Below are 13,207 nucleotides of genomic sequence, written 5' to 3'. Positions count from 1 at the left end.
TTGACTCAGGTCATGATCGCACGGTTTGTGAGTTCGAGCCCCACATCAGGCTCTGCACTGACAGGGTGGATCCTGCTTGGGATTCCATGTCTCCCTCTTTCTCTGCATCTCCCCCACTCACCATCTTTCCCTCTCTCTCAAAAATAAACATTTATTGGGGCGCCTGGGTGGCGCAGTCGGTTAAGCGTCCGACTTCAACCAGGTCACGATCTCTCAGTCTGTGAGTTCAAGCCCCGCATCAGGCTCTGGGCTGATGGCTCAGAGCCTGGAGCCTGTTTCCGATTCTGTGTCTCCCTCTCTCTCTGCCCCTCCCCCGTTCATGCTCTGTTTCTCTCTGTCCCAAAAATAAATAAACGTTGAAAAAAATAAAAATAAAAAAATAAACATTTATTAAAAATAAATACATAAAAGTCTTCCGTTTCCAATTAAATATCTGTTTAAGGCCTTATTTTTTTCATATACTTTAACCAAAACAATGTTATCAGAACAGACTGAATGCAGAAAGCAGATAGGAGAATCCAGCCTCCACTAAGCCAGATATTAAAGCTACTTACACAAATGTAAAATAATGCCACTCATCACTTTTTTGTTTTGAAAAAGATTTTTTGCTACAAAACATATTATTTATGCTAAAATGTATTTGGCTTTACTTTTAAATGAACAAAAATATATATTTAAAATTTTTATTTTAATTTCTAACATGGAAAGTATTTATAAATATAACCCACATAAAGACATCTCTTTGGGACCTGAGACCAAAAAGTTTGAGAACTGCTGTACTAGAGAATAAATTATATGCTTCCCTGAAAAGCTGTAAATTACTTATGAGTGGTATGGGATCTTTTCTTTCATCTACCTTTCTTGTAACATTTATTGAGCATGCACAATACTAACATGCTGATCATCTTAAAGGAAGTAGCATAACTTAAAACCAATTCCACGACAAGAAATAGTTATGATGAATATATAGCTACTGATGATATCTACAATACCAAAAATAAAGCTTATGATAAAAAACAAAGGCTATTTTCAAAATTAACCACTTACTTCTCCACCAAGAACTCTGGCCAGTAAGAAAATTGTTAGGGAACCAAATATCCAAATAGTTATAATCCATGAGACCACCTTAAGGGAAAAAAAATTCATGCAATTAATAACTTTGTACCAAAAAATTGATTAATTTCCCAGGAAGTCAATTCTCTTCTAATATAAGACAGCTTGGTGTTTCCAATTTCAGGTTATAGAGTCTGAATTCCCAGTTATCTTTCCAAAACCTAGTAAGAATGCAATGTGTTAATACAATTTTACATCCAAACTGAAAATTTAGCAATGTTCAATTGCCTAAGGAAATCTCAGTATTTCAAGATCTATTATAAAATATTAATGCAAAAAAAGAACAAAGTGTTTACTTTGTAAACCTCTGGTTTACAGCATCTTGCAAGGAAGATTCATCACCAAAAGAAGTTATAGATCTTATTGGGAGGTCTTTAAAATTTACATTAATTACATATGTATCTAAGTGATAGAATGTGGAAGACTTTCAGACAATTTTAACTCCTGAGACAATATAATAATGATACATGCCTCCACTTCTAAGTTTCATCTGCTTCGAGGTTCTAGAGATAATGAAGCCCCAAAAGCAAAATAAGCACAATTATTGCCCAGATCCTGGTTTCTAAATATCATTCCCTGATAAAAGGACGAGGATTCCTTTGATAAGTAATTGATTCTAGGGATGGAGCACGGAAGATAAAAGATGAGCCCAGAACACTCTGTAGAATTAGAAGGAAAGGAAATGTTCAAAAAAAGGATGGGAATATGTCTAAAGGACACAGAAGCTAACCTAAAGAAGCTCTCATTGGCTAAAGCAGGGATAACCTTAGCAATAAAATAAGTGACAATAGCACTGGATGATAATCCAGAAAATAAAATAAATATTCATGGTTCCATACTGACATAAACCAATCAATCAATGATTAAGCAATGGTAAAGAAGGGATAGCTGCTCCATACAGAATACCAATTAACACATGTGGAAGGAATGAGGAAAACAGAAAACTACCATTCAGTAAACAATAGTAATAATTGCTGCATGCAAGATCCATCTGTAGATACTAAAATTAGTGGGCTAACGTTTGATGAGAAACACGATGTCTGCATAGTCATCAAGTATGTCTACAAGATATTTATTAATTAAAAAAAGTAGGGATGCCTGGGTGGCTCAGTCAACTGAGCATCTGACTTCGGCTGAGATTATAATCTCACAGTTCGTGAGTTCAGGCCCCATGTTGGGCTCTGTGCTGACAGCTCGGAGCCTGGAGCATGCTTCGGATTCTATGTCTCCCTCTGTCTCTGCCCCTCCCCCGCTCATGCTCTGGGCTCTCTCTCTCAAAAATGAATAAAACATTTAAAAAATTATTTTTTTAAAAAAGGGAAAACAGCAACTTTACAGTGGAGGATTTAGGCACACACCACCTCATCACCTAACCAAGCGACCAATGTTAACAGCACCAGTAATAAGATTTATCAAGGGGTGCCTGAGTGGTTCAGCTGTTTCAGCATCTGACTTTTGATCTCAGCTCAAGTCATGACTTCATGGTTCATGGGATTGAACCCCATGTCAGGCTCTGCACTGAAAGCATGAAGTCTGCTTGAGATTCTCTCTTCCCCTCTCTCTCTCTGCTCCTCCCCTGTTCACATGCTCTCTCTCCAAATACATAAACTTGAAAAAAAAAGATAGTCATATCACATACTCCTTGATAGTATACTGAGGTGGGCACAAAGTAGTATTCTTGCTAAAAATTTATGACCCCAATCTAGTCATGAGAAAACATCAAGCAAAACCAAATTGACCAACATTATATGGAGGTAGTAATCTGTTTTAAGCTTTAAAACCCTTTGTTCAGGGGCGCCTGGGTGGCTCAGTTGGTGAAGTGGCTGACTTCGGCTCAGGTCATGATCTCGCAGTCCGTGAGTTCGAGCCCTGCGTTGGGCTCTGTGCTGACAGCTCAGAGCCTGGAGCCTGCTTCCGATTCTGTGTCTCCCTCTCTCTCTGACCCTCCCCCGTTCATGCTGTCTCTCTCTGTCTCAAAAATAAAATAAACGTTTAAAAAAATAAATAAATAAAACTCTTTGTTCAAATCAAAGATTATACAAAATAGATAAAATTAGAGATGCTCTAGATGAATGATTAGTGGTAGGTAGTAGACCAGCATCCCCATTCAACTTCTTCAATTCACCTTACACTTCCAACAGAATACATGATATAAACTACTGATCTAAGGTAAATATTAGTAAGGATCTTGCTATTGGGAGATTATTCTGGATTATCCAGATGAGAACTAAATGTAATCACAACTGTCCTTATAAAAGGAGGCAGAGGGAGTTTTGACTACTGTAGAGAAGTTGTTAATGTGACCATGATAACAGAGATTGTAGTAATGCTGTCAGAAATCAAGGAACAGTGACAGCCTCTGGAGTGGGAAGAGGCAATCAAAAGAATGTGCCCTGGAGTCTAGACAGGACCAGCCCTGCTGACATTTTAATCTTAGCTCCTTCGAACTTATTTTGGATTTCTGACTTCCAGAACTATAAAAGCATAAATTTTCACTGTTTTAAACCACAAAACTTGTGGAAATTTGTTATAGAAGCAACAAGAAGTAAATTCATTTCCGAATCATTTTGTGATGAAGTTATTTTTTATTCCTCTAACGCCTTAAACTAGGAATTAAGGAGTGATATATGTTGTATTTTGATAATAAAGATAAAGCCCCCGAGAGTAGAACAAAGTATTATATAAAAACAAATACTGTTGGAATCCTTGTCATTATTTATTAAAATAATTTTTCAAGTAAACTCTAGGCAATGTGGGGCTCAAACTTATGACCCCAAGATCAAGAGTCACAAGTTCCACCAACAAAGCCAGCAAGGGACCCCTAAAATATTTATTTAAAAAAATGAATAAAAGGTAAGAACACATTATGAGTATTGTGTTTTAAACCCTTCATCCCGCGGGGAAAATCATAAAAGGCAAGGGCAGATCTTTGGTCACTTCTAGTCACTATTCACTTCTGCTCAGCTGAGAGTAGTCCCATCTATTAACCCCGGTTGCCAAATACTAATACTTTCTATGTGAATGATGATGTAAAAGTATGGAAAGCATTAATCTAAGGTACTCCCTGCTTATTTAATTAAGAAGAGTTCTAGAGATAAACAATACAGAAATAATGGGTATAAGTAAAGCATTTCTCAAACATAACATAGCATTACCCTTAATATTTGGCTATTTTTACTTTCAAACCTCTTAAAATATTTCATTTTGTATAAAGTAAGATATACTTACCCTAAACTGTCCATATAATGATATCATGGAAAAGAAAAGAACAACAGCCAGAGGGCCCCAAAAGTCAGGATTGTCTCTCACCACTTGTCTATTAAAACCAAGTGATGGCATTGGCATCAGAACACACCGGATTTTGTAGTAAATATCCTTTAGATCAATATCCAATTCCTCCCTATAATATAAAATAAAAGTTCTTAAAAGACACACACTTCTAAATACTCAGCTGCAACATAATTTAAGAAAAGTTTAAATATGATGGTGTTGTCTCCATAGGTCAACAAAGCATTACATCTGAAGTACTGTATTTCACAGATTCCACAGATATTACATTTTCTTTTTTTAATTTAATTTTATTTTTTCTTTTTTAAATTTTACATCCAAATTAGTTAGCATATAGTGCAACAATGATTTCAGGAGTAGATTCCTTACTGCCTCTTACCCATTTAGCCCATCCCCCCCCACCTCTCCAGGAACCCTCAGTTTATTCTCCATATTTATGAGTCTCTTCTGTTTTGTCCCCCTCCCTATTTTTATATTATTTTTGTTTCCCTTCCCTTATGTTCATCTGTTTTGTCTCTTTTTTTTTTTTAATTTTTTTTTTAACATTTTATTTATTTTTGAGACAGGGAGAGACAGAGCATCAACAGGGGAGGGTCAGAAAGAGGAAGACACAGAATCTGAAACAGGCTCCAGGCTCTGAGCTGTCAGCACAGAGCCTGACGCAGGGCTCAAACTCACGGACTGCGAGATCATGACCTGAGCCGATGTCGGCCGCTTAACCGACTGAGCCACCCAGGCGCCCCTGTTTTGTCTCTTAAAGTCTTCATATGAGTGAAGTCATATGATTTTTGTCTTTCTCTGACTAATTTCATTTAGCATAACACCCTCCAGTTCCATCCACATAGTTGCAAATGGCAAGATTTCATTCTTTTTGATGGCTGAGTAATACTCCATTGTACATATATATACCACATCTTCTTTATCCATTCATCCATCGATGGACATTTGGGCTCTTTCCATACTTTGGCTATTGTTGATGGTGCTGCTATAAACATGGGGATGCATGTGTCCCTTCGAGACAACACAACTGTATCCCTTGGATAAATGCTAAGTAGTGCAATTGCTGGGTCACAAGGTAGTTCTATTTTTAGTTTTTTGAGGAACCTCCATACTGTTTTCCAGAGTGGCTGCACCAGCTTGCATTCCCAAGATAGTACATTTTCAACATTTCAACATCTCTAAAATTGGGATGCTTATCACAATTGCTGGTGTCTTCCCTTAGCCTGGAGGGAAGCGAAGAGCTTCCAAGATCCTCCTTTCCATTTGCCAGTCTACTGGAGGAACTACCACTTTGGGACAACTTTAAAATCTTCTGCTTGAGCCCTTCTTGACTATATTAATAATTCAGACTGCAATCCTGTATGATGTGGTGTGGGGTTTCCATTCTCAGGGAAAATTTTTCTTCCAACACCCCACCCATTGCCAACTTGAGATAAGCAAACATCCTTGCTGCCTCTTTATGTGTGGTGGGTTTTTTCTCATCTATTCTTACACTAAGAAGACAGCCCTTGGATATCTTAGCTTTATACTGTCTTACATAATTTTTCCTTCTTATTGATAAGCATAAAATAACTGCATCTTAAAATCTATTGTCTTAAATTTGATGAAATGTGGTATATTAAGAAACAGAATGTTTCAGCACTTAATCTACCAGTAATTACAGAGATTAACTTGATAATGCCTCAATTTTACAGAGCTACAGGTTCCTTCTCAAGTTGTTAAATTCTTTACTTTTTTTGCAAATGATAATCACTTAAAAAATTTCAAGTACCATGAAGAAAGTGAAAGACTCTCTGTAGTCCTTCTAGTGGTAGCTCTAGAATTTCTATATGGGAAAGATTTTAGAGTGATAACCTTTTTGGAAGTTTTAATTTGCCTTAAACTGAATTTCCACAGCAAGCACCCTGCTTTTTTACTTAAACTGCATGTTTACTTGAGATAGTTATAGGCCCAAGTAAGCCCTAACATTTGGAGTATACATGTGTGTGTTTGTGTGTGTGTGAGAGAGACAGAACTATAATTCATTCAATTTTAGCCATTCATTAGGTTAAAAATATCCTCCCATTATTTCAATATTTCCAATTATTAGTAAAATTGAAAAACAGCTAGAACCTTACATCAAAAAGGTTAAGATTTTCCATATTTGTCTTTAAATAACATGAAAGAATACAATAATCCCACAGACTAGTTCTAAAAGTCAAAAAATACATATTACTATTTCTACATACAAGAGTGGCTTGTTATCTTCAGGATCATCATCTTCCACTTCCAAAAGCCAGCCATATCCTCTTTGTCTCAGAAATGCAGTAGCTGTAGATTCTTTAATAAAATCTCCACCAAGGTTTAATTTGACATCTGGGGATGCTATTGAACCACTAAGATCTTAGGAGAAGAGAGGACAAAATTATAAATCAAGGTAAAAATGTGTGAATCTTAACCAACATGAGCATCATATTCAAGTAAAATACTTATCATTTTTTAAAAAAGTGTTTTAAATTTGTTTTATTTTTGAGAGAGAGAGAAAGGCAGAGAGATTGGGAGAGAGAATCCCAAACAGGCTCCACACTGTCAGTGCAGAGCCCAATGCAGGGCTTAAACTCCTAAACGGTGAGATCATGAGCTGAGTTGAAACCAAGAGTTGGATGCCTAACCCACTGAACCACCCAGTCACCCCTAAAATAACTATCATATGAAGATCTCTAACTATGAACATCTGCTATTACATACGATCCTCATATTTTATAGCTGATAAAAATCTAAAAACCATCTTTTATTTTACAGCAAGGACATGAAACATGAGAGAAGTGAAAACATAAAAGATTTTAAATAATTAGCTAGACCGGTTAAAAAAAATCTAGGATTGTAACAACTTTATATGGAAGATATATACAAAATATATGATATCATTTCTGATTCCATTCATTATTACATATACTATGTTCTTCAGAACAAAGTGATTATATAAATTCTTTCTAAAGGCATTACACATATACAGAAAACCTTACACAAAATTTGCTAAAGAAAACTACAGATTTTTCTCTACATTTTTATGTATTATTCATACATCCTCTCATTTAAATCACCAAATAGCTATGTTAAGTGCTTGGTTCTGGATAAATCTGACTAGTAAGAGATCCCCACTATTTCAACTAATTCTTTTCTTTATATATTCACGTTATTCATCTTTAGTTTGGGCAACAATAAATGTGTTTTGGGTTTTTTTTGGTTTTGTTTTGTTTTTAGGTCAGCTCTAAAAAGGAGTGAAGAGGGGTGCCTGGGTGGCTTAGTCGGTTGTAAGTCCAACTCTTTTTTTTTTTTTTTTTTTTCAACTTTTATTTATTTATTTTTGGGGGGACAGAGAGAGACAGAGCATGAATGGGGGAGGGGCAGAGAGAGAGGGAGACACAGAATCGGAAACAGGCTCCAGGCTCTGAGCCATCAGCCCAGAGCCTGACGCGGGGCTCGAACTCACGGACCGCGAGATCGTGACCTGGCTGAAGTCAGACACTTAACCGGCTGCGCCACCCAGGCGCCCCTAAGTCCAACTCTTAATTTCAGCTCAGGCCATGATTTCACAGTTCACAAGTTTGAACCCTACATCAGGCTTTGCAATGACAGCATGGAGTCTGCTTGAGATTCTCTCTCTTCCCTACCTGTACGTGCCTACTCTAAGTAAATAAATACAAATTTTAAAAATCATTTTTAAAAAAATAAAAGAAGTGAAGAGATTCAGTTATGGACCTTACAAAATAAATTCCATTCATAGTTTCAACTGTGCCTTAGAGATTACAGATAGTCACACTTGTACAAACGCCCCATTTTCTGGTTGGGAAAAAATGAGAATAGTAAAGGACTTGAGGTCATACAGGAATTAAGAAAAAAAAATCTGTAGGCACAGACAATATGCACTATTAAACAACCATCAATGCTGTTAACCAGAAGCCACATGACTGGAGTGGTACTTTAGAAAATAATCTTGGGGCACCTGGGTGGCTCAGTCGGTTGAGCATCTGACTTCAGCTCAGGTCATGATCTCACAGTCTGTGAGTTCAAACCCCACATCAGGCTCTGTGCTGACAGCTCAGAGCCTGGAGCCTGCTTTGGATTCTGTGTCTGCCTCTCCCCTGCTCATGCTCTGTCTCTCTCTGTCTCAAAAATAAATTAAAAAAACATTTAAAAAATAAAAAAATAAAAAAAGATCTTAAGATTCTCTCTCTCCCTCTGCCCCTCTCTCCTGCTTGTTCGCCCTTTCTCTAATATCAATCAATCAATCAATCAATAAATTCTTTCCAGGTTTAACAGTATATGATTCTAAAGTTTTTATAAGGGAGTTTACTCAGCTATAAATAAAATGCAAGGCCTTTTGTATTCACTGTCCTTCCCTACTTAGTTTACAAATAGTCCCTGTAAATGCTATCATAGATTCTTGTGATTAAAATATTCTCTGAAATTACTTTCTGCTTGTTTTAATCTAAGTAAAAAAAAAACAAACCTCAAAAGAGGTATAATTTAACTATAATTACATTTCACTAGGTATAAAGAATGCTTTTCTTGATTTAACAAGAGGAAGATTTTGATCAGGAAGTCATTAGTATGGCAGCGTCATTAAAGGTTTTAGAGTATGAGGCAGGAAAGGACCTTGACAACTGTTTCCTGGCCTCCAGAAAGGACTGCACTTAAAATTCTTAATCTAAACAAACAAAAGATATATAAATTATGGTGCAAAGAAATACTCTGATAAAGAGTCATATGGTTAGCAGTCTGTCATAGCATGGATGCCTGAACCTCAAAAAGACACCTTTAGCTTAAGATTTTGTAGTATTTTTCATTCCATTTTCATAAAGCAAGAAAAGATGACGAACATATGCAAGAATGCCAGCAATAGCAGTTTCACACGTCCCTTAGTGCCCCCAAAATATAATTAGGTGTAGGTACAAAAGGCAACAAGAAAAGTCCAAAAAACTGGTAGTTAGCCTAACATGTTAGCAAGTTAACAAGAATGTCAGAAAATAACAAGATTCCCAACTACTCCAGGAGCACCGGTATCTTAAGTTAAACCAGAGTGAGAACCAGCTAGCTTGGTTGTCAACTCTAGGATAGGTATTATAAAATATTAATTTTAAATTATTTCTTACTATATATTTTATAATATTCTTGTCATTTGCTAAATAAAAACATGTAAAGAGAATAAGTGGATTTAAAAGAAAATAATCTTTGAATAAAATCTACTGCAAAAGAAAATCTTAAAAATGTTTCCACTTCTATTTGCCTGAGAGTGAGGAATCAGTAAATTTCAAGTTTAACAGAAAGCCACCTGGAAAAACTACAGGACAAGATTTACTAGTAATTCTCCCTTCCTTTAAACGCCAAGTGTAGGGGCACCAGGGTGGCTCAGTCGGTTAAGCATTCAACTTTGACTCAAGTCATGATCTCACAGTTCGTGAGTTTGAGCCCCACATCGGGCCCTCTGCTGTCAGCACAGAGCCCGCTTAGGATCCTCTATCCTCCCCTCTCTCTGCCCTTCCCCTGCTTGTGCTTTCTCTCTCAAAATAAACAAACTTAGAAAAAAAATAATAAACTCAAGTGTATCACTAGGTGAAGGATCTTTTCTCTGAATCTTCTCAGTCTAACAACTTCACTTGGAAAGATGAGTAAGAACTCAGTGCTGTAAGATAGTATACTCAGGATGAGATTTACTGTTCTGTTGCTAGATGAGCTCTAGATTTCTGAGAAAGAAGAATATCCTGCAATGAACAATATACATTTTGTTGATACTTTTTAACTTCTTATATGTGTGAAGAAGCTTTTTCTTATTTAACAAGCAACAAGAATGAGGATAAAAACCACCGCATTTCATTGGAAAATGAAATCCATGTGTGCTTAAATCTAAAACAGAATTGTAGATTTGTGCAGCACAACAAAACAATCACATGTTTGGGGTGCCTGGGTGGATCAGTGGGTTAAGCGTCAGACTTTGGCTTAGGTCATGGTCTCGTGGTTTCTGAGTTTGAGCCCCATATCCAGCTCTGCTTCAGATTCTGTGTCCCTCTCTCTCTCTCTACCCCTTCCCCACTCACACTCTGTCTCTCTCTCAAAAATAAACAAACATTAAAACAAATAAAAATAAATTAAAAAAACAAGCACATTTCACACTGAAAGGATAAAGTCCATTCTTCCATCTTAGTTATAAAAACATTTTGGGTGCTTTGGTGGCTCAGTCAGTTAGCATCTGGCTCTTAGTTTCCACTCAGGTCATGATCTCACACTTCATGGGTTCCAGCCCCACAATGGGCTCTGAGCTGATGGTGCAGAGCCTTCTTGGGATTCTCTCTCTCTCCCCCCATCTCTGCCTGTCCCCTGCTCATGCTCTCTCTCTCTCTCAATAAATATAAATTTAAAAACTTTTAAAATTTACTTAAGAAAACATTTTAATGCTTGCATAGATCAAAGAAAGAGATCAAGAAACCAATGCAAGTACATAATGATTGCTAGATTTACATTACAGTTTGATGTTATTCCATAAGAAAAAAATTTAAAGCCTCTTATAAAACTGTATCTTAGGTTATATTCTTATTCATAGTATTTTGATTTATGGTTTTAATAGCCTTACTATTCAATATTGTAAATTTTTTATATCGTACATATTAATCAAAATCAATTAAATCAGGGCTACTGACTGCCTCAGTTGGAAAAGCATGTAATTCTTTTTTTTTTTTTTTTTAATTTTTTTTTTCAACGTTTATTTATTTTTGAGACAGAGAGAGACAGAGCATGAACGGGGGAGGGGCAGAGAGAGAGGGAGACACAGAATCGGAAACAGGCTCCAGGCTCTGAGCCATCAGCCCAGAGCCTGACGCGGGGCTCGAACTCCCGGACCACGAGATCGTGACCTGGCTGAAGTCGGACGCTTAACCGACTGCGCCACCCAGGCGCCCCAAGAAAAGCATGTAATTCTTGACCTCAGGGTCATGAGTTTGAACCCCACAATGGGTGCAGGGATTACTCAAAAAAATAAACTAAAAAAAAATCAATTAAATCTCCTGAACCTACCTTTGGAAAAATTAAATCTCATTTTGGCATAAACATCATTTAACAGAAATTTCTTTTGTTTGCCTTATGAGTCTTTTAACTGAACCTTTTATTCTGAAATAATTGTAGATTCACAGGAAGTTGCAAAAATAGTACAGAAAGGTTACATGTACCCTTCATCAAGCTTCCTCTAATGGTACCATGTCATAGAACTATCAAAACCAGGACACTGACATTGGTATAGTCTGCAGACCTTATTCGGGTTTTACCAGTTTTATATGCACATATTCGTGTATTGTATATAGTTCTGTGCAATTTTATCACCTTTATAGATGTATATAATACCTTATGAATTTAAAATATATGAAAATAAATAGTTTAATTATTTTAAATGGTAAACTTTGCTTGACCACCTTTTTTCTCCCCATGAATGGCTGGCTAAAAAGTCATTTTCAGAGCACCTGGGTGGCTCATTCATTTAAGCATCTGACTTCAGCTTAAGTCATGATCTCACAGTTTGTGGGTTCAAGCCCCGCGTTGGGCTCTGTGCTAACAGCTCAGAGTCTGAAGCCTGTTTCGGATTCTGTGTCTCCCTCTCTCCATCTCTGCCCCTCCCCGACTCATTCTCTAGGTCTCAAAAATAAATAAATGTTTAAAAATGTTTTCAATAAAATAAATTAAAAAATTTTTTAAAAAGTCAGTTTCAACTTTCTTAATATTTTAATGTTTACCTTATTTCTGATAAAGAGAGAGAAAGAGAGACAGAACATGAGCAGTGGAGGGGCAGAGAGAAGGAGACACAGAATCCAAAGCAGGCTCCAGGCTCTGAGCTGTCAGCACAGAGTCCAACACAGGGCTCGAAGTCACAAACTGTGAGATAATGACCTGAGCCAAAGTCGGCCGCTTAACCAACTGAGCCACCCAGGTGACCCTCAACTTTCAAACAGGGAAGAGAAGCTATTCTTGCACACCCATTATATGCCATGTATTACACTTCATTAGCCTATTGTATATTTGTGATAATATCTACATGGATATGATTTTTTTGTTAAAGTAGAAAGTTTTTAGAAAAAAGAAACTAACAATTCCTTTGTCTACACTACTAACTTGTATCAAATGTAATATCCTTTCTGGGGAGGGGGATCTTCACACAAAAAGCAGGCTAAACGTTTGGCCACCTTGACAAAAAATTATCATTTACTCATGGGCTCCTGGGTGGCTAGTTGGTTAAGTGTCCAACTCTTGGTTTCAACTCGGGTCATGATCTCACAGTATGTGAGCTTAAGCCCCATGTCAAGGTCTATGCTGACAGCGAGGAGCCTGCTTGGGATTCTCTCTCCCCACCTCTCTCTGCCCCTCCCCTGCTCACGCTGCCTCTGTCTCTCTCAAATAAATATATAAATAAACTAAAAGAATTATCATTTACTCAAAAGAACACTGATAATAATTATTGGATTATTATGTCTACAACTTAGTGATTACAATAACGTACTATAAGTTGTAGATACTATGATTCCTATATAGGAGTGTCTTAGCCTGTTCAGGCTGCCATAACAAAAAGACCATAGTCTGGGTGCCTTATAAACAATAGAAATGGATTTCTCACAATTCTAGAGGCTGGAAGTCTAAGATCAGGGTGCCAACAGAATCAAGTAAGGGCTCTCTTCTGCCTTACAGACTTTTCCTTGTACCCACATACAGGAGTAGGGAGTAATAGGGAGCTCTGTGGAATCTTTTATTAAAAGCACTATTCCCATTTATCAGGGTTCCACCCTTA

The 13,207-nt window shown here is 36.9% G+C and overlaps 1 protein-coding gene across 1 annotated transcript in view; it reads right to left on the bottom strand.

Moving 5' to 3' along the window:
• Window positions 1-13,207, bottom strand: part of YIPF4 (Yip1 domain family member 4) — a 29,238-nt gene that overhangs the window by 7,663 nt on the left and 8,368 nt on the right. Inside the window, exons 2-4 of the mRNA XM_040496458.1 lie at window positions 6,630-6,783; window positions 4,342-4,513; window positions 1,048-1,125 (exon numbers count right to left, since the gene is read on the bottom strand). Coding sequence (XP_040352392.1) covers window positions 1,048-1,125; window positions 4,342-4,513; window positions 6,630-6,783 — 404 coding nt within the window. The remainder of the gene's footprint in view (window positions 1-1,047; window positions 1,126-4,341; window positions 4,514-6,629; window positions 6,784-13,207) is intronic.

The sequence above is a fragment of the Herpailurus yagouaroundi genome, unplaced genomic scaffold (assembly GCF_014898765.1).
Source record: "Herpailurus yagouaroundi ecotype Mexico unplaced genomic scaffold, PumYag 188, whole genome shotgun sequence".
Taxonomy (NCBI): Eukaryota; Metazoa; Chordata; class Mammalia; order Carnivora; family Felidae; genus Herpailurus; species Herpailurus yagouaroundi.
Note: the sequence above shows the minus strand (reverse complement) of the source record. Positions and strands in the feature narration are given on the sequence as shown.